This window comes from Falco cherrug, chromosome Z, assembly GCF_023634085.1.
Source record: "Falco cherrug isolate bFalChe1 chromosome Z, bFalChe1.pri, whole genome shotgun sequence".
In the NCBI taxonomy this organism is placed as follows: Eukaryota; Metazoa; Chordata; class Aves; order Falconiformes; family Falconidae; genus Falco; species Falco cherrug.
In genome coordinates this window covers 39,761,915-39,787,318 of record NC_073720.1, presented here as the reverse complement: position 1 = coordinate 39,787,318, position 25,404 = coordinate 39,761,915, and the positions used below count along the sequence as shown (strand labels likewise).

The following is a 25,404-nucleotide window of genomic DNA, read 5'->3' as shown; positions in this document are numbered from 1 at the left end:
CATCTGGCAACTATCACTTAACTATCCTCACCCTAAACACAAGTTGTTCAGAAATGATCTTATGAACTGTTACTTTCAGTCTTAATGCTTAGCTGTCACAATAAAGTATTGATGGGTACAGTTATCCAATACTGTAAATTGACCACTATCCCAGGCTATTTTATTTGAAGATCGGGACAAGACTAACAAGGCACAATATAACCTGGAATTTTCCTAGAGTCTCCCATTATTTTTTTCTTCCTTTTACAAAGTGAGAACTGTGGTTGGTTGTACTATCTCTGCAAATAGCCTTCAGTAAAAATGTACCACTGAGCTAAGATCTCAAAGTCTGGAACATACAACAGGAAGCATTCAGCAGTAAGAAAGGCAAGTGGATGTATTACTTGGCTCTATCAAGCCTTTTTTTAAACAATTACTTATTGTTATAAGCAGATTTTAAAGTAAGACTGTACTTTCAGCATCAATTCCAGAAAATTCTTTAAGCATGACTGTAGAACACATTTAAAACAATGTATTTTAAGAGGCTGAAAAGTACCCTGAGCAAGTGCTCAGAAGAAACAGCAAGTCCTTTAAGGCACACCACACTCTGTTGTTCCCAAAACAGATGAATTACTGAGGGAAAATAATATATATGGACTTATTATTCAGTTATTATTTACAGATAGTTGTATTGTTTTAAAAAATGTTTTGCTCGTGTGAATGTAAGAGCTATCTCAGAAATTTGTCATTTTTCACTCACTTGAAAGACAATATCCTTTACCTTGCATTGTTGTCCAAACAAAGATATTCTCTGGGATCGTCAACGCTAGCATTAGTTGTTTTAACACCCTTATCAATGAATAAACCAGCCTGAAACAAGCAAAGAAAATTCATACTACCCAAAACTGAAGACAGAGTAAACGTTAATTTTTTTATTAATTTAAACTTTACATTGCATTCAATACATGTATTAGAAATTCAGATCTTTCCCTTTGCCCTTAATTGACATACTCTCTAAGGAAAAAACAGCATCTGTGTATGCTTATTTGGGCAGAGGAAAAGAATTGCCTAGGACTTAAAAAAAAAGTAATGGCAAATTATTAAAGTTCATTTCAGATTTCTTTCACAACATCTAACTATTTAATGTTTTATACTTATTTCCAGATGCTGTTCTGGAAAATCTGGAAGCCAATCTTGTGGTGAATTCAAAATATTGCCACAAACTGAAAAAAAAACCCCAAAACCAAATAAAAAAGCACTGTGAAAAATGCTTTGTGTTTCACTTTAAAATTAAACTACCTTCACCACTGAAGCTCATTTTTGCCCAAGATTCATCAACTTAAAACTCTATAATCCAGCATAAAATAATTTACTTGAGAAAAGAGAAGCAGAGGGAAGCATTTGTTTAACCCGAATTACATATACAATTACCTGCAGGTACTTTCACCTCTGATCCTAATTATGATTACACCTGAGTGCTCCTACTCGTGTAGATCCTCAGACCTGCTAGTAGTTTGCTCTTTTTAACATGTAATTTTAGCACACAAACTGCTACTCTTGTTTAAATATAATACTAGTCATACAGCTGAAACTCTTTTCTTTACAATGCACTTCTACATTCAGTCTGTTTTAGTTCCAATCTGAACAAATTCTCCATAGTTCCAAACACATCATTAACACTGCTTAAACGCTACATAAAACAGTGCATCATTTCTTAGTATCCCAGACACCCAACTGTCAAGTAAAGTCAGTTTCACTTGGGGAAAAAAAAAATCCAATAGTGTTCCTGAACTTTATCAGGTAAACTTTAAACACAAATAAATATTCACAGTTAGGTGGATTTTTAAATGTCATTATATTTTTATATTATATATGCACAAACACACACACACAGAGCAGCTAGATTCCAAATGGAAATCATTGATTTAAGGACTTTTAACTTCACTTAGCTGAATGTGGAAAAGAGAAAGTCACATTAATAAAACGATGCTGAATGCCTATATCTAGGCTGAGAAATCTCCTCAAAAAAAAAAATGTTGCCATTGGCCAGACTCCTGAAGGCAACCTCAAAGCTTAATGTCTGGTCAGAGACCATGCCACCATGTGCAAACACCTGAGTTACTGTATATTAGAGACTCAGAAACAAGTCACAGCTACCCCAGGAAGCTCTTAGATGAATCACAACTGTAATCAACTTTGATGCTCCAAGGGTCAGCTTTCTTCAGTGTAGCAAACAATGCCATCAGTAATAGAGTAGCATCTGAAATGCTACTTCTGAGAAAATGTATTTCATTAGAAATATTAATTGATCTTGTTTGTGCCTTATGAGGCTATTAAACACAGCAAATACTTGAAATGTGGCAAGAAACTATACACATGCTGAATATACGCTGTTCTCCAATACCTGGAGAGAACCACACGGTTCAAACAGCATGAAGCCCTCACCCAACCAGCTCAAAATGTAAACAGACCTAAAAAGTCCTAATATAGGATAGTTACAAATAAATAACTTAATTATTTTTTTAATGAGGCAATACATTACCTTAAAATTAGAATGAACTCTGTTGTTATAGAAGATTCCTAGGGGTGTAAGCTCTGACTTGGTTTCAATGGCTAAACTATGAGAATCTCCTGTAGCAACCCTGTGGAACAAATACCATATTCCAGCATCCTGCAAGTAAGGAGAGAATGACATTCCTTGTAAGTGAGTGTGATACTACTATCAGTGCTGGTGGATCTAATTACAAAATAAGTGTATGCTAAGTTGAACCTGGATATTTTAAGTAAGGAAGCAAATAAGAATATGTCCCAAACCAACTGTGCCCAATGGAATATATTTTTCAAAATAAAGTCTCCAAACAACTGCCTAGTAAGAAAGTAGAAGTCTGCAAAAGGCTATAGTCTAGTGCATAATATGCACTAAGAAGCGTTCTGCTTCTCAATGAAGCCATGTAACACCACACATTTAAGATCCTCTAATAATTCAAACCAGAAAAGTATCAGAGTTAATGTAATTTTTGCATTTCAGTTATATTTCATCACACACACTTGATCTTCCTTTGTTTATAATAAATAATACCATTTACAGTAAAATACTCAAAGCCCCTCCTCTCCTCCTTACTGTTACAATCTGACTAAGGTTTGTTCATTTCTGCTTACATCAGAATTTAATGACACAGCCAAAAAACACACAAAAGCTTTCAGAAGGGGGAAAAAAGCACATCAAGAAGTCTGGCCAGTTGCAGAGCACTGTGCCAATAACATGCAATAATAATTTCAGCATCTGTTCATTTTCTCTACTTCTTCAACATCCCTGCTCTTTATCTGCTAAGCGAGACCCAAAAGTTCCCCTTTCAAGCATATCTTGGTTCACTAGAGGTGGCATCATGACAGCAGCTGCACAGCAGATACCTACAAACATGAAAAAATATGCCTGACCACATGCTCTATGCCTTCATGCAATTATTTTTTTATTTTACAAGGCACATCAAAGGGTTAAACAGTAGGTAAAGAAACACTGCATGCAGAGTGTTCCATCTCATGAAAAATAATCATCATTATCCTCCTGTTCAAGAAACGTGGATAAAGCCAATTTTAAGCCAGCTTAGAAGAGTTCACGCATTTCACTCTGAGAACAGACTCATTTTCCAAGCAGTCCTGGAAATTCTGCTTCTCTGTAACATATTCCCATCCATGGTGATGACACACTTTGACATTTCTGGTGATTAACAATTCCAAAGAAAATGTGGATGTTCCATTAATAAAAATACCAAAATATTACTTCACATATAATTAAATACAGCTCTGTGCTTGGCAGACTCAAGTAATTTTTTTCCAAAACACATCCTGATGCTTGGAAAAGTTTAATAAACTTAAAAGCTCCTTAAGTACTTGCGAGGATTCAGAAAAATTAAAAGTTCCCTGCCCCCCTTCCCCTCGCTACAGCTCCAATAAAAGAAACATCTATGAAGCTTACAACAGGCTTCATTGTGCCATGAAGGAGCTGCAGGGGGTGGGAGGGCAATGGAATTATTTTGTTTGCTTGTGAATTGTTACTACTTTATACCAGCAAAAGCTCTATAGTGCAGAGTTTGCACCAACACAGTTAAGTATTACAACCTAAAATATTCTATTGATTCTGTTTCTGAAACATAAGCTGTAGTCCCTTTATATTGATATGTTTACATTCATGCAAGAGCAGCAAAACTTCATAACATACATGCTTAGTCTGACCATGCACATTCTGGTAACAAAAGGAAGTGACATTTACTGGGATACACTCTGTAGGTAGAAAAAGACCTTTCAGGTTTTAAGCACCAGATCAAGGAAGCTGTTTCTTTTAACTTAGCTTGCAATGCTAAAACAAGCTGAAGATATATTACATAAAGCAGGCAAAATGGGAGGACATTACATGGGGAAGAGAAAAATTGATTTCATAAGTGTGTTCAGATCCTTCCTAGTGGTAGACAGTCAGTCAGAAGAGTTTGTCAATAAAAAAAAAGCAAAAAAAAAAAGCTGGCTGACACAAAAAGCCAAACAAAATTTTCTAAATTTTTTATACTCTAGGTATTTAAATTCATTTAAATATTTTGAATCCTGTTCTGTCAATAACAGTTTATTACTTATTGGGTGCCTAAGAACACACTGACACAACTCATAGTCTATATCTAGCACTGGAGCCTTTGAAACCACAAGAATCTTTCCTATCTTCCATTCCCACTGATGTCTTCAGGAAAATCCGCACAAAACCATGCTCATCTCAGCCTCTCATTCAATGCAGAAGTAGAATAGACTCCAGCCCACTTCAGATTTACTTCACAAGCAGCTGTGACAAGAGATTTGCACTAATGTAAGGTTCACAACAAGTGAAAACATACCAGCAGTCACTGATGGGAAACAAATGACTAATGACTGACAATAAAAGTGGTTTAGCTCTTTCTTACACAATGAACATTTTTTTACAGTAATTTTTCATTCTCCAGTGACTACAGCTATGAAGACAAATCTTGCAGAATAGTTACACAGTAAACTCCTGACAAGCTACAGAAAATACCGCGGCCCTAATATGAAATGCACTAGTTCTTTGGAAATAAAACGATTTATTTCTACATACATACATGAACATTATTGTCAGGTCTATTAACTACAGAGGAAGAAAACTCCTCTGTTCCAGTCAGAACAAAGATTTCTGGCATCTCTTAAATGCATACCTAGAAAACCCTGCACTTGTAATGTCAATATACTGCCAAACATAAAAATAACATATTCATACATAAAAAAGAAATATGTATGTATTTTTGGCAGTATAAATGTTACAGGTTTACAAACACCAGTGGCATGAGTAGTTTGTGTTGAATTACATCCATATGCCTCACCTGTGAACCTGCTGCTGCATTATTTATAAGATGATTGTTGGGATGAGAAATCCAGAATGTTGAAACTGCCCTGAAATATTATTCAGAAAGAAGTTATTATGGAAAAGCTCTAGCTCCTACAGAAGTATCTCCCCTTCATAATAAGCACATCAGAAAAAGCTAAAGTGATGGCTGAAGTCACTACTTCGCACATGAAATTAAAAAAAAAAAAAAAAATCACAGACCCCCCCCACATTATAGAAGTCAGAAATGCTTATTTTCTTAGTTCAATGCACAGTATTTTATTTCATGTTGTTCAGATACTCCCTGCAACGATAAATTGTTTTAAGCTTCTACCAGAGGTTAGCAATATGCAGAAAAACTAACGCTGACAACTTGAGGCCGTGCATGCCTTTACACAGAAGATGCAGCCTTAAAAGTCTGTTGAACAAGTATCATAAGAAACAACAATCTTCCTACAAAACAACTGATTTTTTTCTTTAATAGCAGACTAAACACTGATTTTTTAAATTTATTTTTTTTAATACCCCTACTATATGAACTACAGTTCAGGTGTCTGCATTCATTAGATGATACATAAAAATGTTCCCATCAGCAGTTTAACTGCTGCAGCTGACTTGTTTTACTTTTTCACCACAAAATACTCACATGCAGTCTGTGGCTGGCACTGGGACATAACTTCCATACACTTTATCCCTAATACCAATACACATGCTGCTGTTTCTATCTGTAGGAAGAAGAGTGCCTGGTTTTGTGACTAGCCCAAGGTTGTGGAACAAAGTATTCCTCTGCTCAATGCCATCTTCTGTGAAGAAACAGTGACCTAGTGTGTCATAGCCAATGGTGTCCTTTATCTGCAGAAAAACAAGTTCATTTGGTCAGTACCAATAGCATTCACTGAGATTTATTTGACAAGTACCATCTAGTTTTACTATCTTGGCACAGCTGCAGAGTGAAGCTTCACTATCAGCAGTTCAGACAATCCAAGTGTAGTTTTATTTATCCCCTATAAACACACTACCATGTCTGGAGAGCTTAGCTGTCTTGGAAGATCTGAAAAAAACAGAACAGTGAAATCTGTTCAAAATTAACTACTGTTTGCGCTTTTTCATTTATTTGTTGCAATTTAAAAAAAAAAAAAAAAAAAAAAGAAGAAGCATTGCCAAGCATTAAACGTGAAGGGAGGGGACTATTTTTGCTCTGAATGCTCTTTACAACATTTACTTCACCACAGTATGTTTTACCTACCAGCAAGCCATTAGTTGCATGAACAGTCACACATCTGGAAAAGCAGTGATGAATGGAAAGACCTTCCAGGTAAGTCTTAAAATTATAACCTCCTTTTTCATCCACATCCCCACAAAGGTGAAAGTGAATAGGGTAACTTCCAATCTGCTGCTGTCCCATTTGCTTCAATTCCACATAGGAGAGATGAACAGATGTAAAATTTTTCAAAATCTAAAAATATGAGAAGTACAGAATGAATAATCAACGTTTGCTTTTTAACCAAAGGAAATTTAAGTTGATACATCTATACCAGGTGTACAAAAATTAGAGGTGCACAGCTACCATAGGCCAACAAAATTAAAGAACAATCATTACTGTCTGGCTCTATATCCTGCCTTACAAAACAGTATCCTTCATAAATAAGCATAAAAGCTAAATCTCCATGTGGCCAAAACTGAGCAATTTTTCACCAGACATGCTGCCATGCTTTACTGTTTGGTCTTTACAGCTAGCATGTGAAACGCTCTTTACATATAACCACATACCGTACAAATAAACAGAAATCAGCGATGACAGGGCCTGTCTAGACTGAAGCTGTACCATCATAAAATCACAGAATAATAGATTCAAAGGAACCTGTTGAGATACCTGGTCCAATCGCCAGATCAGTACAGGGTCAGCTTAAAGACAGCTGCTCAGCACATTGCCCAAGGAATATCTCCAGCCACAGAGACGCTTGTATGACATCTATTGGTTCTTCCCTTTCATCTTCCTGGTATCTAAGCAGAATTTGCCTTGTTGAAGTTTGGTCTCATTGCCTTTTGTCCTATCACCATGCACCTCCAAGAATTGCTCTGGTCTTTGAACCCTCCCCAGCACTTCATTAACTTACCTGTACTGGGTATTTATAAAAAAATAACCATTTTCACATGTACTTTGTCCTCTAGGGAAATTAGTAATATGGATCATTTTTTCCTCCTCCTCTAATTGCACTCCTAAGAGGAATGGTCAAAACCAGGCATCCCTGGGATCTCCAACTCTTAACATTTAAAATCAGACACAGTCATAAAACTACAAACCAGTGCCTCTCCTCACTGCCACCCAGCCTCCTTTATGCTGCTCTCCCAGTGACCAGTAGAAAATCCAAGATGATCAAAACCCCTGAGGCCATTAACAGTTGCTAGTGCCTAGGCTCCCTCTGCTTGAGCACACAAGATTAGCATAAGCTGAAAATGCTTTTAGTGCTTAAGTCTAGGCTTGGCAGCAGACACACAGCTACTCTCACAGTCTCCTGGGAACAGTTTAACAACTTTGATGACTCAAAATGCTTTCTGTTCTATCTTCCAGACATCTGAGGGGTCTACTGTATTTGTGCTGTTCTGGCAATCAAATCAAGGTCACGCTCTGCAAGATTCACAGCTTGCCGTTATCTTCTTCATTACACTACCTCAAACACAAAAAAGTGCCTTGAGCCCACCTACTTCTCTTCCACAAAACAAAAGCTGCCACACAGAAGGGGAAGGGCATATTTTCTTTCCCACTGTTATGTCCCCCACTATAAAATTAAAATCTGCATCTAACTATATTAGAAAGACAGATTTAAACTGTGACCAGCACATAATAAGAACAAATAAATTTGCATTTAAAATACAAGGCATCAGACTTCTCCAGTGACTGTGAAGAGCTGACACACTGCTGCTCGATCCTTTCATCTAAAAACATAAGTGAGTATGAGTTCAACTATTAGTTTCTATAATACTTCCTCTCAGCTTTCTTTATAGTAATGCAAGAAATTAGAAGCAATTTCCTTTACATAACTGTAGTGCTTTCAATTAAAAAAAATAAATAAATAACAAGCCACCAGGGTCCAACTCTGTTTCTCTCCTCTCTGTGCCTCTCTAGTGCACAGTTTCAGATGAGGCAGATCTCCAGGATGCAACACACATCATTTGCGGGGGGGGGTGGGGGTGGCGAGAAAAGCAGTGGAAGGAGGGAAGACAGAGAAAAGAGATATCAAACTTTACTCTGTAATATTACAGGATGAACATGAATGGACATCACTTGTAAGGTTTAATCCCTGCCACACAACACTGTAATATGTGCTGGACACTCCTACAACATTTATGCATTGATATCCCTTCCTCCAATTCTGCAGACTAAGTCTTGATGAGTTAAATCTAATTTTGGCAAAGCTGACAACTAAGTCATTTTGACACAAAGCAAGTGTATGAACTCAGGTTCTTTAGTTTTTCAAATCACTCCAAATTTAGCATTAACCTTTTTGTCCTCAGTATGCCTTTACATAACAGAAAGCTACTTTAAAATGTTTTTCAGACCTTGATGTGTCCACCAAATGTATCGTAATTGAAGAACTGACACTCCTTTTCACGATAGCAGGTATTTTCTGTCTCCCCTTTGATTAAAATGTTCCTTGTAAGAACTCCAACTTCTGCCCTCGTGTCCACTCCATCAATAACTTCTCCAATGTGAGGAAATTGAGGAGTTTCTGTCCAAAAACAATTTTGAAGGGTGGGGGTGGGGAAGAGTTGTCATTGGTTAAAAACAAAACCGACTTATTTTATATGAGCAAGTTAATCATAGCAACAAACTCCATGCATTCTAATACCCTAACATGATGTTCTCTCTTAGCTTTTCTTATGCTATGACAAACAAAAAGCGCATAACTATTGAAGACTATAAACACTAACCCAGCTGACACCATGCGAATTTCCCCCTTCCAGATGGTGGCTGACTCATTAACAGTTAAGCATCTTGCAGGATGACGAATCAAGTATGCTACTCCATGTTTCCTTCCGTAACAAACTACCGTCTATGTATTTTTCATTTTAGTAAGACAACTAATCCTAAACAAATCCCAATGTTTTATTTACAAATGCATCTTAATTTCAGCCCAATCATTTGTGAACAGAATGGATAAAACCCAAAAGTTTAAAAGGAAACCAATGTATCTAGAAAGCTTTTAATGAAACATAAATGCTGGTTTACTTTAGAAGACAACACTGGCTGCTTAATCTGTTCTGAAGAAAAATTAAGAACTGAAAATGAGGCTAAAACACCTTTAGAAAAAATGTATTCAACCCCTCTCAAAGAAAAAATTATTTGCTTTCCTAATTAAATTTGCTCTTTCCTAAATAGCTATTCTGAAGATGCATAAAGTAAAATAAGGGAAAACAAAATACTCTGCTGTTACACTGGCTTTCCAAAGAATAAATCAGTTTCTTATCTGTCCATACAAGCTGAGAAAATCATCCGGTCCTTTAAATCTTGAAGAATGTATTTATTTTAATAAAATATTCCCCACCCCCTTTTCTTTTTCCATGTATTGATTCCCTGAATACACTGTTGCTATCCCTTGAAAGCTTACAAAAGATACAAGCCTAAACTCGTCATTACCACCACAATACGAGGCAGAACCAAGAGCAGTTTTAATTCTGTACCTGCTGTTGAGGATTTAAAAAGACAACAGATGTCTGTAAATGGGATTGCAATCCTCTTCCTGAAGGCTTACCTATTTTTTTTTCCCCTATATTTGACTAGCATATATAGACCAAGCTAAGATCGAGTTACTAGGACTCCTACAAAACAATACTTTTTAGTTTCCTTACTACAAAGCGGGCCAATATAGCTAACAAACTCATCAAAAAGTAAAAGAAATCATTTCAAGACTGTGAGTTCTTCAACATGTCAAGGGTGCCATTCTACAGAAAAGTCATTCTTTGTGGAACAAATATATAGGCTGGTTTGGGGATTTTTTTTAAACAGTATCCATTACTATGACAAAGGAAACTTGATATTGGGGGTGAAAAAAAGAAGATGGGCTAACTCATCTCCTTTAACATCTGTAAAAGATATATCTATATATATATTTCAGATAGCATTTATTTTTAAAAAAAGCCAAGATTGTATTTTATGCCATATTGTAAATCTTAAATCCTTTAAAAGAAGCTGCTTTTCCACAGTACATGATTTCTAGATGAAACAACATTTGCACATAAATTATTCAGTGGTGACAGAAACCTCCTTAAACTTTGTACTGCAACCTTCAAGTTAATCTTGCTCTTCAAAATACTGCCCAGGAATTGCCATGCTTGTGTCATGCTTGATGGCACTAATTCAGCTCTGGGGCTTCACACACCCTGGTATTCTCTGATGTGTAACAGGATGAACTTAGATATGCTTTTTCCATATCTGAGACATCACAATGCAGTAAAACATATCTGATCCATGCTGAAGAATGCTGTGGGATGCAAAACTGCACTGCAAAGTGGGCATACAAACTGGGAGTCCCTTAAGACATAGGGGAACAGGAAAGTTTGAGGGTTCATAGAAAACTTCCAAGAATGGAGGAAGAGTGGTTTGAGGAAGAGGAAGTCACACCATACAGAGGCAAATGGGACAAACCCAGATTCTGAAGAGCACTGATCAGCTGCTGCAAACGAACACGGCAAAATAACACCAGTTTGTGCTGCAAACACCAGAGCCCACCATAAGGGAGCAAGAGGGGAAACTCAAGACTGGAGGCTGGTGGACCAGCAGGGAAGAGGGTGCTGGCACAGAGCGGGCATGGAATGGCAGAAGGAAAAAACAGACATGGGCAGAGCTGGGGAGCCAGTCCCACAGGAGGCTCTCATGAAGTCAAGCAGAATGACTCAGATGATAAAAAAGGAAATGGTCAACAACATGCATGACCATATTGCACATAACACGCCCAAAGGAAAAACAGATTGCAACTACTCAGGGACGTTCTGTGTGAGCAGAGGCTTCAAAGTGTCTATAACAGTTTTGCTGGTGGGGGGGTGGAGGGGGAACTGAGGAAAAGGAGGGACAGGAGTGGGAAGACGGGTTCAAAAGATTGACATTTTCTTTTTACTTCCCTTCTTTTTTTCTTTCTCTTTTTTTAATAACACAAAGATATTATAATGATAACACTTCAAAAGATGGGAAGGGTACCGAAGGCAAAGGAAATGGTAATGACCACTACAGCCATTCAAGCACGTACAAAAAAAAACTAGTGAGAACACAGAAAGGAGCCAACAAAGGAAAACAAGCATAATCCTCTTGAAAGAAAACTAAAGCATTCAATAAGCCTGGGAAGAAACGAGAAAGAAAAGTTAATATAGTAAGCTGTGAGGCAGACGACATTATACAGAACAACTTCATAGCAAGAAGCACACATTCCTGTATATGTCAACAAAGCAGTACAGAAATAGGTTAAAAGGCTGTTCTTTACTGCTCCCACCGAAACGGACTACCCAGTGTGTACTACTGTGAATATGCATTTCACAAGGATCTTCAAGTGATGACTGCTCTTGTACCTTTGATTTTGACCTGATGCTTGGTACACTCTGGGCAGGGAAGGAGAGTGAATTCCTCTGTCTGATACATTGAATAGTCTGTGCTTGCGACCACAATACGGTCTCCGTGCTCCCAATTACTAACATCATCCAGAAGATTCAGTATCACTCCACCTACAGCTTTCACCTGGAAGCCTGAAATTGGGACACCTGATTTAAAAAAAAAAGTAAACACAATATAAGATTATATTCACCTTCACATGAAACCATCTCCAAGAAGATACAAATAAAAATTGTATGAGATTTCACAAGCTCCAAAGCCCTTTGAAGTACAATTCTGCTCTGAAATGTACTGTGAGATACCATCACAACCTACTTATTTGGTGGATCTCAAATAAAACAAGGGGGGGAAATGGAACTAACTGTGATAGGAAAAATCTATTAATTTAAAAAAAAACCAACCCCCCACCCTAATATCAATTTGTAGGTCCAGCTACATCTACTTGTTTTCTGCCATTTAAAACTCTACAGATGTAATCAAGGACCTCGCAAAACAAAGTAGAGGGACCTTCCTTTTTATGGACAAATAATAAAATAGTTTGGCAGGCTACGTTAAACACACATGGCATTTCACTGCCTTGTGATGGATTTGCATAAGTTCAGCAGCTCTTGCTAACTCTTCACCCTAAATTTACAGCACTGGCAAGTAAAAGATATATTTCAAAAACCCACAATTCACCAAGATAAAAGTCTATACGTTTTATCAGGCCATAACATACAGCAAAGGGGTAGTATCAAATGGCTCAATTACATAACAAATCAATATCTGAATACCTTAAAAAATTCTTGTGAGGCAAATAATTGCTTAGTAATTCCAGAACCAGAAATAGATGACTGCCCATAAAAAGCAAAACTCAGATCAAAGATATCTTAAATACAAAAACAAATAAATGATAAAAGCAAATGAGTGACAGGCCTTCCAGGCTCTTTATACCCAGATTCAACTTGGTATGAGAAAATTTGCCTAAAGTTCAGTAACAGTAATAGAAAATTTTAACAAGAATAAAACATTCATCTTGGCTTCTACCAAGTTTTCTTTTTAGGATCATCATCAACATCTCAGAAGCTTAAATTTACAGCATACATGACTGAAAAATTACTAATAGGAAAAAAAATAAATCTGTTTCAGCATTTTAGAAGACCCTTACGTCTATCTAAACACATCCAAAATGAAGACTTTTAAAGTTAAGCTGTTAGCATTCTGTACACAAACAGATTGAGAAAATAGGTTGTACTTCATCCTTCATACCTCATACTTCATTCATAGCAAGAGAAAAAACGAAAATAAACAAATGAAACTTAAAGCAGCACACTGAAATTTAAATTTCAAACAACAGCTCTAGTGAAAAAAAGCATACACAATATTTTCTCTTCTTCCTCAACTGCAGGGTTTCACAAAACACTTTCCTACCATCGTTCCATTCACTGTAAGCTTTCACAACAAACTTCTGACCATCCACTGTGAAAAACTCTTTCTGAGCAAGTGCTTTCCCACCGGTGCTGTGATTTTCATAGTTTCTCACTGATTCATTACAGGAAGAATTTCCACCACCTATGACACCAACAAAAGCCCAGGCTTGCCTGTGAAAAACAAAAGTGAATGTTTAAATATAATGGTCCTTAACAAATTCTTCAAAAACAGGTAAAGGACAAGACAAGGATAAAAAAAAAAAAATAAAAATCTTTTCCCTGCTCTTTCAAATTGATTTTAAAATATAACTTCAAAATGTAGAAGAAAAATGGGTAGACCTCATTGAAAAAAAATGCCGTTTAAAAAACGCAGGGTGTCCTGTATGTAAATTAGCAAATACAAGAACTCTTAATGGAGACGACTCTCACATACATTTTTAATACAACATTCAACAACATACACTTTTCCCAAAAGCAAATTTCAAGAAACATGTGACAAAAGAGATACAGGATCCTACTCCCAAATAGCTCCACCAGGGCACAGAAGGACTAGGAGCAAGCACCAGTGGCCCTGCTGTTGCCTGCTGCTGTCACCATGCCATGGCAAGCAGTATTCCACAGTAGTGGCCGGGAGTCCCAGGGGACCACATGTGCATCAGGCCCAGAAGGATGGACACAGCCAGCATCAGCCACTGGTGATCACTGTACTGGATGGGTGATACCTTTTGAATCTTTCAGGATGCTCAGACCCAACCTTCGCATGAGGGATCAGCCATGTTTCTGATGGCCGAGACCAAGGATTTTTGCTTTTTGTCCTTGCTGGCTCTTCCCTCAGCAGGACACCTACTTGGCTGAGCACCAGCATGGAACAGGGAACTGTCCTGGATGTACTTCCCATTCCTACAGCTCTGTTCAATGCATCCAAGTTTTTGGAAACGCAAAACTAATCACGTGCCACAGAAAGCTACCACCAAGTTCAAAACACAAGTCTACTATTTTGCTGTGCTTTACTGCTCTACAATGCCATAATTATGTGTGCAGAGGAAGCAGTCAAGATCATCGATTTAAAAGCCAAAAACTTTTGCATCAGTAAAGTTGAATCATTCACCCCAAATTAAAAGTGTCAGCCGGCTAGACTGTAGTCTGTTGCTCATGACTGATTCAAAGGCAGATAGTGACACCACCTTCAGTTCAGATGCCTTTATTTCAGTCCCCTGTGCATACAGGGCAAGCTTTTCAGTAGCAGTAGCAAACAAGTTGAATGTCTCACATACCGACATTTAAAATAAATATCAACATATTTTAATGTATACTATTTTGCAGGAAGAGGCAGAAGGTGCGAGGCGTGTAATACAGTATTCATCTCCATGCCAAAATCACCCTCACTAGCTTTACAGGTCCAACAAAATGACCCTGGTTTTCCTCAGTGAGGGCCTGGGGAGAGCTTCTCGCCTGTCTTCCACAGCAGAACAAGACAATTTTACATGCTTGGAGCCCCTACCAACTAATGAAAACAGACAAGAATCAGTTCAGTAGAGAAGGATGAAAAGCTGCTTCTTCCCAGCTGCAGGCCGAGTAAGTTCCTCATTTCAGACACACCAGCATGGAGGTCAGGGGCAGAGATGAACACCAGACACAACACCTCCAGGTCATGCTGGGGCTGGCTGCACAGTGACCTGAATAACCTCCTCATGGGCTTCACTGCTTTCACAAGGTGGTAACTATTACAGGACATCCAGGTCTCAGCACCTCTGAGCTAACTGCTTCACAGGCAGCGCTGCAAGCTTTCCATCCCATGACCACACACTTACAGAGTCAGTGACACAAAGGTGCTCCTGACAGGAACCGAGGTCAGAACATGCCATCCTGACTGACGCCCCAGCCCGCTGCTGCCAGTGCTGAGAGAGGAAAATAACTGGAACCCAGATGTTGGGGGACAGTAAGGAGTAAGAATAGAATGGAAAAAATAAGCAATTGATTTCCTGGAAAATACTGAAAAACAGAAACAGGTTTTGCAACTTCCATCTTAACGGAAGCTGAGGAACAGACTGACAGGAGACTTGGTGTCCCTTTCACTTGTATTGCTAACCCTGTGCAGCACAAAGCCCAGTTCAGAACACACACTACGAAAAGACATTTCCAACAACTAGATGAACAGCACAGCAGTTGAAGTTTCCTGCTTTAATAATTCATATTATACCTCTTCAATTGCCCCACCATCCAAACCCCAACCAATAAAAGAATGGTCAAGAGATACAGAAACACCTGACAAGTGTAACTTCCACAACAAAAAAATTTTACAGGTCAGTTCCCTTGCAGAATCAGTGGAGGGGTAATATACTTTCATGTCAGCAGTGCACAGGTATGAGTAAGATGCTGTATGATAGACAGGATTAGCATCCCTTCCCTGTGTTCACTTTCTAGCTTGACATTCCTTGCTCCTCCAAAGTCATACGCATTAAAAGCTTCACCTAGAAACTGTCTTCTGTCTGTGTGTTTGAATGAGAAAAAAGTCCTTGCTGCACCCAGTTTTAATTTCTGTAAAGAACAGTGAAAGAGAGCAATAATAAGTAACAAAGTCTATCACACAGACACCTGTAACTATCAGTCTCTGCACTATCAAAATACTGCATGCTGAATACTATTACTGCAGTACTACATACAACACCAAGAATCCTCTGAAAACTTTTAAGAGCAGACATGGTCAAAGTTTAATGAAACCCACAAAGGTAGCAGAAATCTGTACCTAATCTTTATTCAGCACAAAAGGGAAAATAAGTTACTTACCTGTAACTTAATCCTCTGACAAACTTACTTCCCAGAAGGTTTTGAATAGTCACTCTGGTTTCCTCCAGTAGATTTTTAGCAGCTGAATCTCCTACAGCAATAGCAACAATGCGACCAGGACTTCTATTTTTCAGTAGGGTCTGGAGCTTCAAGCTGTCTTCTGCAAATTCATGAGTATCAAACTTCAGCACTTCCAAAACTTCTGCTGTGTCCTGATCAATCACTCTCACATTTAGTCCTCGGGAAAAATTCTTTTTGAATGTATAATTACCATAGGCCAGCCCTGAGAAATACATAGTCTTTGACAGAAGAGTCCAAGATAACTTCTGGTGCCCATGCAACTCCAGGGTTCCTTCAGGGCCCACACCGATAAATTTTTTGCCAAATTCTGGCATATCAGCACCTTCGTTTGACTTCCCATACAAAATAATAGTTGCTTTGGATTTATAGCGGCATTTCTCTGCTCCAACATGAAGCATTCCACCATCCTTTATCAGGATAAATCGAGTTCTCAGGGTAATATTCTTAGAACCTTCTTTATCATCACCAAAAACAAGTAACCCTAAAGGAAAAGCAATATTTCTGCAGGTCAAAGCGAAATGCAGATAGATTCAAAGAACCAAGTTCTGCAATAAGAACAACAACATAAATAGACTTATTTTCCACACCTATGTATTAAGCTGCTACACTCTTACATATGTTTAAGAATATTTGGGAAAGTTACTCCTACCAAATGTGATTTATCTTTCTAAGAATATGGCCGGCTTATTTCTAATTTTTTCTGCTGTTTTGGTAGAATTACTAACATACACACCATAGTCACAATCAGATCTTGTACAAAGAAGGCTACTACGCAAGTCTTGTTTTACTATATCTTACAGAAAACCACAACAATGCTCCACTGAAAAGACCCTACAGTGTTCATTCATCATTTTAATGATATTCCCAGTCTGGTAGCAGGCTGAAAAGTAAAAGCAGGGGAACTGGTCGATAAGCTGCAACATAAAATTCCACCACATTTTTCATGTAATCACGGAAGTAAAAGCCATACAGTAAACCAAAGCATGATGTTCATCTTGCTATTTCATACCTCCATCCTGTATAACTATAGAGTGTACTGTAGCATCTGAGTTCAGACGAAACAAATCCCCTTTTTTGATAAACACTCTCTTTTCAGGATCTTTTCCAGGGTTCCAGTTTTTAAGACGAGGATTCTGATCAGGACAATTCTCTGCAATACAATGCAATATTCAGCTTTTAAAAAACAAGCATTGTCACACTAATCAAGGCAGCATTAGCATGAACACAAGCAAAGCAGAGTCAGCCACCCACAAAGGATTCCCACCTCCTTCTGTGGTTACAATACTGCAGCCAGTGATGCTGCCGTTTGTACTTGAGCAGCCAAGAAGCAGCCACCTGCCAAAGGTGTGAAGGCATTCTTACTAAGCTACTGATGGCCAGGCTGACCTGTCAATATATACTGTTGACAACAGATTCTTTTGAAGCCCATCTGATTTTTTTTTTTTTTTTTCGAGATTTTCTACATCACCTCCAGTAGAAGAGAATTAATTGGGAAGAACTCAGATCACAGCAGTCACATTGAGCGCTGGATGCCCTGGGTCACCTACTTAGTCCAACTAACATGATTGTAAAGCACCTAAGTATCTCACCTCCCTCAAGGTCTCTCCCTGGCTGAGAAAGGCTGATCTCTTCTTGCTTATAAGCAGACAAATCACTTCCTTCAGTGTAGGTTTGCAGGTAAGGGGTAAAGTGGGACAACGTCCTCAGTACCTTTAGTACAATACCTTATACCTTAGTGGTTTGAGCAGTTTCCTAGGTCTAAACTCATAGTTTGTACTCCTCGGGAAGTCATCTTAAGTATCAGGCTACAAGCCACACAAGAGCAGACACACGCAATCCCTGCTGAAGGTCTGGCAGAACACAGGCAAGAACACCATAGTATGAGGCTAGAACCGGAGAAGCAGCAGCAAGAAGTGACAGGGTTGCGTGATTTCAGCTGAAGTTATAGCAATGTAGTATTTACAACACACACATCTTTAAAGCAGCTGAGCAATGCAGCAGCACAGGCACACTATAAAAACAAATAGAAAGTATACTTCTTCGATTTTCTTACTCAAAGGGAAGTCAGACAGAAAATATTTTTCTTAAGCAAAAGACAACCAAAAAGATGCCAAGATAAACAGGCTAGCAGCCCACCCGAGAGTAACAGTCAAAATAGCTTTTTTACATCTTATCTTCTGGAGAAAAACACCCACACACCTGCAATGGAACTTTGGAGGCAAAAAGGTATTAGAAATAGCCCATTCTTGCAAAATTTAAAGAAAGTGAAACCTATCCATGAATTTAAAAGTCAGGCAGTTTTAGTTTTGCCAACCGAAATGTTTTTCCTTTGGTGTTACTCTCCACATTTCAAATCCTTTCCAACTCAGGAAACCCACATAAACCAAGATTTGACTACCCATAGGAAAAAAACCAACAGAACTGCATACGGGCAAAAGGTATCCAAGTAGTGATATAAACATGAAAGAAAAATATTTCAGGGGGATCCTAAGACGACAGCATTTAGAAAATGAAATTTAACAGAGGAAAAGCCGAAAAGCCAAAAAGCAAGAAGAATTGCTATCAGCAAGACTGCTGAGCACTCACCAGATAAACACGCATCTACTGCCTGACTCATGCAGAGTCACTAAACCCTCTTCCCCAGACACCACACACACAAGCACTGTGAAGAAACATGCAATTTCCTGGCTAGTAGCAAAGGGCAACGTGGGGAAACCACGAGTCAACAATCTGATGATTTCTGCTTAGTGTGATTCACAGAAAAGACCTAGTAACTGTAAATTTTTCTGTGGAGTCAGAAAGAAGAGGTATAGCACAATAACTCAGAAATAAAAAAAAGTATTTAAATCTGTTGTACATTACAATCTAGCAAGGAAGCCATCAGCATCAGAAATAGGCACTCCTGTAATGCAAGCATGCTTCTGAAGCACAGTGGATCAACTTACTGGCAAGCAGATCAGATGTGCTTGGCAAAAGTATTTCAAAATTCCCCCTTAGCAATTGCAGTAGGGTGCAGGGAGACATCAAGTATTTAATGCTTCACCATATGTTACCTCCAAAATTACTGATTAGATTTTACAGATCACAGTCACTGCCTCTGCAGTCAAGATTAAATGGAAACTGAAGCATAGACCAGAAAACATTAGGTAGTTAGGGCCTTGCCAAATTTAACCACTCGTGTTGAAAATTTTTCAAGTCAAACTTCTGCTTCAGAGCATTTCTGTAAAATTGGGTCAGCTCTCCTTAAGAAAAAGAAATTGTTTAGCTGTTTCTAATAGAGTTGCAGGGGAGGAAGTGATAGTTTTACAAATGGTGGAGAAACAAAACCCACAAAAAGCACCCTGCCAAAAAAACCCAAAACCCAACCAGAACACCCCAAAGCCCCCAAAAAATTCCAGCTTCTAAAACCTTCCACATGCTGGAGCAAAGATATGAAATTTGGCAGGAGAAAAGGCAGGAAACAGTTCTCAAGACATAGTTAAATAGTTGCTTTCTACCTGGTTAGCCACCAAGTCTGGAGTTTTTAAGGCCTCTGGGAAAAAGTTATCAGTGTTATATTATGCTCAGCAGAAGTTTATCACAGTTTGGCAGCTAAATTTTCTGAGGATCCTGTTTACCCTGGGTAAGCTCCAGCTGAGAGCTGGAAAGGCCAAGAAGAACTTTTCCCTGAAAACCTCCACAGCTTGTCATCCTGACCCTGCAGCACAAGCCCCTGGAAACAGGGAAGGAAATTGCATTTCCAGTGCTCTCCCTGATCTCCAGTGTTCAGGACTCCTTGGAAAAAAAAAGATGATGACAGGAAGATAAAAGCAAGGAGGAAAAAAGAAACCAGCTGACAGGCAGGAACAGAAATGCAGGCAAGTATCATTTTCCCTTTGGGGAAAGTATGCCGGAGGTTTAGGATTTACACGCAATTACTACTAAGTCTCACATTCCCTCCGCTGCCTTTTAAACAGCCATTAACAGTACTGAAAATATGGATTTCCAATTAGCCTTTAAGAAGAACACACCTAGCTGGACTGGTGTCATTGGCTGCAGTACTGCATATGCCATGTTGGAGCTGAGCGTATGAACATTTCAACCTGTTGGGAAACTTTTGGGCAACTGCTGCAGCAACAATACTGCGAAATTAAAATTTCAACCAGACTCTCCTTGGTGCCTGTAGGATCTTCTCTTATGTCAGGGTTTCCAAAGGGTTCTATGGGTGTATGTTGGTTGGGTTTTTTAAAAAGATAATGCAGGGAAAATTCAGAAAGACACAATGCAACTACTGATGCTGAAAATTGGCCAGGACTTCCATCAAGAAGCAGTGGGACATTGAAGGAAAGCAGTCACAACCTCAGGTTACTCCTTAGCCTAACAAAAAAACCAGCCCATCCACTAAACTCTTCCTGCAACATCCTCAGTATCGCCAGTGATCAGTCAACCACGTGCTCACCATGCCTTCAGTGCAAAAAATACACATAACTCAGTGCCCCTGGAATGAGCTACGGCAGATGAAGCACAACCATTCCAAAACCACCCACATTTTTCAAAAAGGCATGCTGTCTCCTTCATGTTATCAGCTTTTAAAACGTAAAGGGACTAGTATTTTATGTATTCCACAACACCCCACTTCTATTAAAACCATCACCAAAACCTACAACTTTTAATTAGCTAGAAGTTAGTCTTGGTATCAAAGCAGAAAGATTGAACCCCCCTGCCCCAAAGTACTTCTCAAAGTCCAGTGGCTAAGTCACCCCTCAGCCTTCTCTTGAACTTGGCTGTAACCGAAGTACTTACTGCAGACAGGCAGCTCTATTACCCGTGATCTGGATCACAACATAGCAGTAACTTTGCCTTTAGTACTCCCTCAGGATTTTTTGTTTTCCTCCATAATTACTATGAGAACTCAGTAACTTCACCAAGAAGAGATCTCGGCAAGCCAACACCGAATGGGCTCCAGTTAGATGCATGTATTCATTCTGTACTGTTACCTGAAATCCTCAATTGATTATCTAACTTGTTCAGCCTGTGTAGCACTGACTTCGGAAACTGAATCTTTTGAGTTACTATGCCAAAAGCCACTGAGGAGCCTAAGTCTGTTGTGTTACAATAGCAGTTTCAATTCAAAACCCTGTTTAGCTTTTAGAAACTTGACTTCTGCCTTAAAAAAACCAACCAAACAAACCCCAACAAAGTAACTCATGCTCCAAACTATGCTACCAACTTTTCAGCAACCACACCTCACAGCAGCTCCTTGCAGTATTTGGCCAGAGGGTTGTATAGTTATTGATCAGTACTTAATGGCATCACTTGTTCATACTTTATAACCACTTACACATTTGGGAGGTTTTCCAAATTCCATGAAAGTTGCCTAGCTTTCTAAGATGAGCTGAAAAAAATCAGGGCTAATAGATCAAAAAGGTCCCTGCCCAATTTGTGTATAAAAAAACCACACACTGTTAGTATTAATTCTTGCAGATTTTTAAATATTTTTTCCTTGAACACTCTTGTACTACCTTCCTTAGTTACTGCTTAAACAGACAGGATTTCATTTTGTCTACAATCCATGAGTGTATAAGGCAGCTTCTGCAGACAAAAATAATCTTAAGACAACATTCATGCTTCTTCCCCCCTCACTAGCAGTATTTATTTACTGCTACGCCTTTTTGTTTCATGTAAGTAAATCAAATCCTTCACAGTAAAAACATATAAAAAATGACACTGATCACAGAAGAAGGAGCTGCTCTTAGCCCCTAACATTGATTCATTCCATGTTAAAATTGCAGTAAGCATCCTATTTTTCCACTTAATTTTAACACTAATCCTGATGCTGAATTACTGAATTATGTTCAGAGGAACTGTTAACTTCTAGGATCATTCTGTTTGCAAAAGAACTTACCATCTGGAGCATATTTTGAAGCTATTCCCAAAAAAATCCCCAGTGCAACAAAAAGAGAAAGGCTAGAAATGGCAAAGCAAATTAGAGTATTTTTATGCCTGTTGGCTTCTGCCTGGTGGTGGTGCCGATCCACTGGTAAGGATGGGAGTCTTGTCCGCGCTTCTTGTCTTGCAGAGGTAAATTCGGCTGCAGCATGGCTCTGTGAAGGTGGTGGGGGACGGAGTGGGGCAATTCTCCCTGGGATGTACCCCGAAGACCTGTGACTGCTCCCGTTCTGAGGCTGGAGGAAAGCAGGGGAGCTCCCCCTGGCATCAGTGTCTTGCATGTTATAAAGTCACTGGAATGCACACACACAGAGGGGAAAAGAGACAGGCTTTCAGAATACAGAGCATGATACATAAATAAACAAATATAAAGCAGTTTTAAGCCACATGCCTTCATAAGAAGAACAGCCACTGCAACTGTGGCTATTTGCAAAGTATCCATCACTGGGTTACCACTGATCATTTGCCATAGCGTAACAGCTTGAAACAATAGTCTAGATCTTAAACGAAACTGAACTCAAAGGTGGCTGGTATGGGAACACAGTACAGCACAGACTGTTCCTTTGTAGTTCCACTAGGTGTTTTTCACAGTGTTTTCACAGTTAGCTTGTATTATGTGATTACGAAATAAACTGAACAATGAGAAAGTTAGCTACCCCTTCTTCCCCCCCAGTTATGCAAAAAATGCCTAAACGTATTTATCCTGCATACAGAAGCTGAACAAATTCCTCATTCTTTTCCTTTACGGAAAAGAAGCTGAAAGACACGAGCCTTTCTTCCACACTGAAAGCAGTAAAAAGCATTTAAATTTAATACAGAAAATACCAAACACACATTTATTTATATTCACAATGATGCAACTTAGTCAACACTTAATTAGCTGAGGCACATAGAGTCTGCAAACTCTTTAGTTTACTTACAACTGCTAGTAAAGGTGCATCAGGAATGGTTCTGTTAAGCAAGTCATCTGTATCTTGTGCTGTAAACCTCATGATTATTCTCATTGCTGAGATGCCTGGGTTTGGACACAAAGCCTTATAGCAACATGCCTGCCCCAGATCTCTGCACCTACCACCCAGAAGTGAGTGCTACTTTTATTTCAGTCATCAGTACTGTTTCCATCCTCTTCTGAAGCAACCAATGAGGAAAGCCTACCAAAACCACCACTGCCTGGCTCATCCTCGCCAACAGTTCTCACCTACCACACTTCTCCTATTCGCTTCAAGAGATGCAAAACTGCATTTGACTATTTTCTCAGGCTTTCTGGTCAACTGTGTTGTATTGCATGGAGTATTCACAAAGCTAGCATGATTTTGGGTATTTTTTTTTTTTCTTATTAACATTTCTTAAGGATGGGATTTTTAAGAAGGCAGCTCAAGTTTCAGTTAACTGAAACCTAACTTTCCAAACTAAATCCTAAAGGGGTTTTAGGCATCAGTCATGTGTATTAAATATCAAAACGAATTACTGGAATAAAAATTACCAATAACAGAAGAGCATAAAGATCCTCTTTCTCTTTCATTAACAAAAGGAAGTCTGAGCTCCACTCTGAAGTGCCAGGCACACTGGTGAAGGAGAAAAGTGACAACTGCAATCTTATTCTGAGAAGAAGCAAAGGAGCCTTTTGTCTCACACGCTGCAAAATCTGATACTTCAGTGTTTCAAGCCAAAAGAGTTGTTATTATTGAAGAGGCTGGATTACCCTTTCATCAGAGACAATGCATCTCCAGATGTACACACAATGACAATAAAGGCACTGAAACATTAACTGGAGTAGCCATCCCAGAGCACAAAAATTCTGTCAAGTCCTCCAGCAGTGCTTCTCGCACCTGTTTGTTGTATCAAATTGATTTTCACCGTTTTCCTTTCTGTTCCTTGAGAAACTATTTCTCAAACCTAATCCCCTGCTCTCAGCTTCCCAATGCATTATGAGCACTGTGGAACAGCTTACTTTCACATGTGCTTTTACATTCAACTAGTCATCTTTCAGCAGTGAAAACTCAATCATTTCTGTTCTTTAGAAGTGGTGTTAAAAAGCTGAGTAGAGAAGCTTTTCAACTAATTCAAAGGTAGTATTTATGTCTAGCTGAAACAAATGCTGAAGTATATTTGTGATTAAAAATTTAAAGAAATCTGACCCAGCATTGAGGTTTTTTATGGCTTGGGCCCCTAATATCTTGAACTCAGTTCAAAAGTTTTCAGTTATGGCATCTGTCTATCACACCGACAAAATTAGTACAGAGTGTGTTCATTATAACGTGATACAAAGAGTTAACAAGTTTGTTAATTGCTCAGCTATATCAACTAAGTTATGTAAAACTTAACTTACTTTTACAAAGTCATTTTACCACAATTTTGCCTACTAAGGCCTCTTTAAAGTACTGCTAGCCCTTAAAGAGAAGTGTCATTCATGACAACCGGCATCAAACACACTTGTGTCATATTTCAAGCACATTTTGTTTTGTACAAAGCATTCTGCCTTGCTTGCAATCCTCATTTTGCAAATGGTAAAAGTTTTCCAGGACGGGTGGAGAAGAGACTGCAAAATCACTGTCTTAACCGCTACAAAATAGTAATAATGAAACAAAGCCATAAGGAGATACTTTAACACAATGAAAAGATTTACTATAAAGTTTTCCATTACAACAGGAGTAACCATTTTCAACACTTCCTTCCCTCTTCCTGTGTTATTTGAAAATCTCTTACTGAAAGAAGGGCCTTTTCTATCCTGTAAAGCAGCTACTGGCTTTTTCTTTAAAACTAAGAGATGTTGAAAATCTGACTCCAATCACTGACCAGTTTATTTCCAATCTGTGGAAGTCTTCACATAGCACCACACAAATGCAAGTGTAGTAATTGGGCTATATGGCCAGTTATACCCTAGAGAGCGTGGTTATTTGGTTGCACAAACACAGATTGGGTCAAATGGGGGGGGGTGGGGGTGTGGGGCAGGGGAAGTATCTGTTTGAACTATTTAAATTACCGTATTTCCTTGCAAGTTCCCACGCACCTGAATTTTCCCATTTAACACTTCTTTCTGCACCCAAGGCCTGCCATTTCCCTTTGACCTGTGCCTATGCTGTGTTCCTTTAAAAAAAAGTGTTGAGATTAAAGCGCCCCAGAAAGATCATGTGCAACTAAAAACCCCAGAGAGGATCTGGGTCCTGTCACCAGAATCTCCTACACCCACAGAAGCAAGAGGTCTCCTAAAGGACCTCATGATCTGGGCATTTCCTCCTGAT

At 38.7% G+C, this 25,404-nt stretch overlaps 1 protein-coding gene across 4 annotated transcripts in view; it reads right to left on the bottom strand.

The window, feature by feature from the left end:
* The window catches only part of CEMIP2 (cell migration inducing hyaluronidase 2), a 57,443-nt gene that overhangs the window by 15,252 nt on the left and 16,787 nt on the right, over window positions 1–25,404 (bottom strand). For 3 of the 4 annotated variants that reach the window (XM_005435715.4, XM_027800371.2, XM_055698906.1), the window contains exons 2-12: window positions 22,119–22,455; window positions 17,244–17,384; window positions 16,154–16,715; window positions 13,368–13,537; window positions 11,918–12,106; window positions 8,918–9,087; window positions 6,603–6,812; window positions 6,003–6,208; window positions 5,355–5,424; window positions 2,522–2,650; window positions 761–849 (exon numbers count right to left, since the gene is read on the bottom strand). In XM_005435715.4, the coding sequence (XP_005435772.1) occupies window positions 761–849; window positions 2,522–2,650; window positions 5,355–5,424; window positions 6,003–6,208; window positions 6,603–6,812; window positions 8,918–9,087; window positions 11,918–12,106; window positions 13,368–13,537; window positions 16,154–16,715; window positions 17,244–17,384; window positions 22,119–22,443 (2,261 nt within the window). In that variant the 5' untranslated portion in view covers window positions 22,444–22,455. Of the gene's footprint in view, window positions 1–760; window positions 850–2,521; window positions 2,651–5,354; window positions 5,425–6,002; window positions 6,209–6,602; window positions 6,813–8,917; window positions 9,088–11,917; window positions 12,107–12,730; window positions 12,810–13,367; window positions 13,538–16,153; window positions 16,716–17,243; window positions 17,385–22,118; window positions 22,456–25,404 lie in introns of those variants that run through there. The other variant, XM_027800373.2, reaches the window with a different exon arrangement.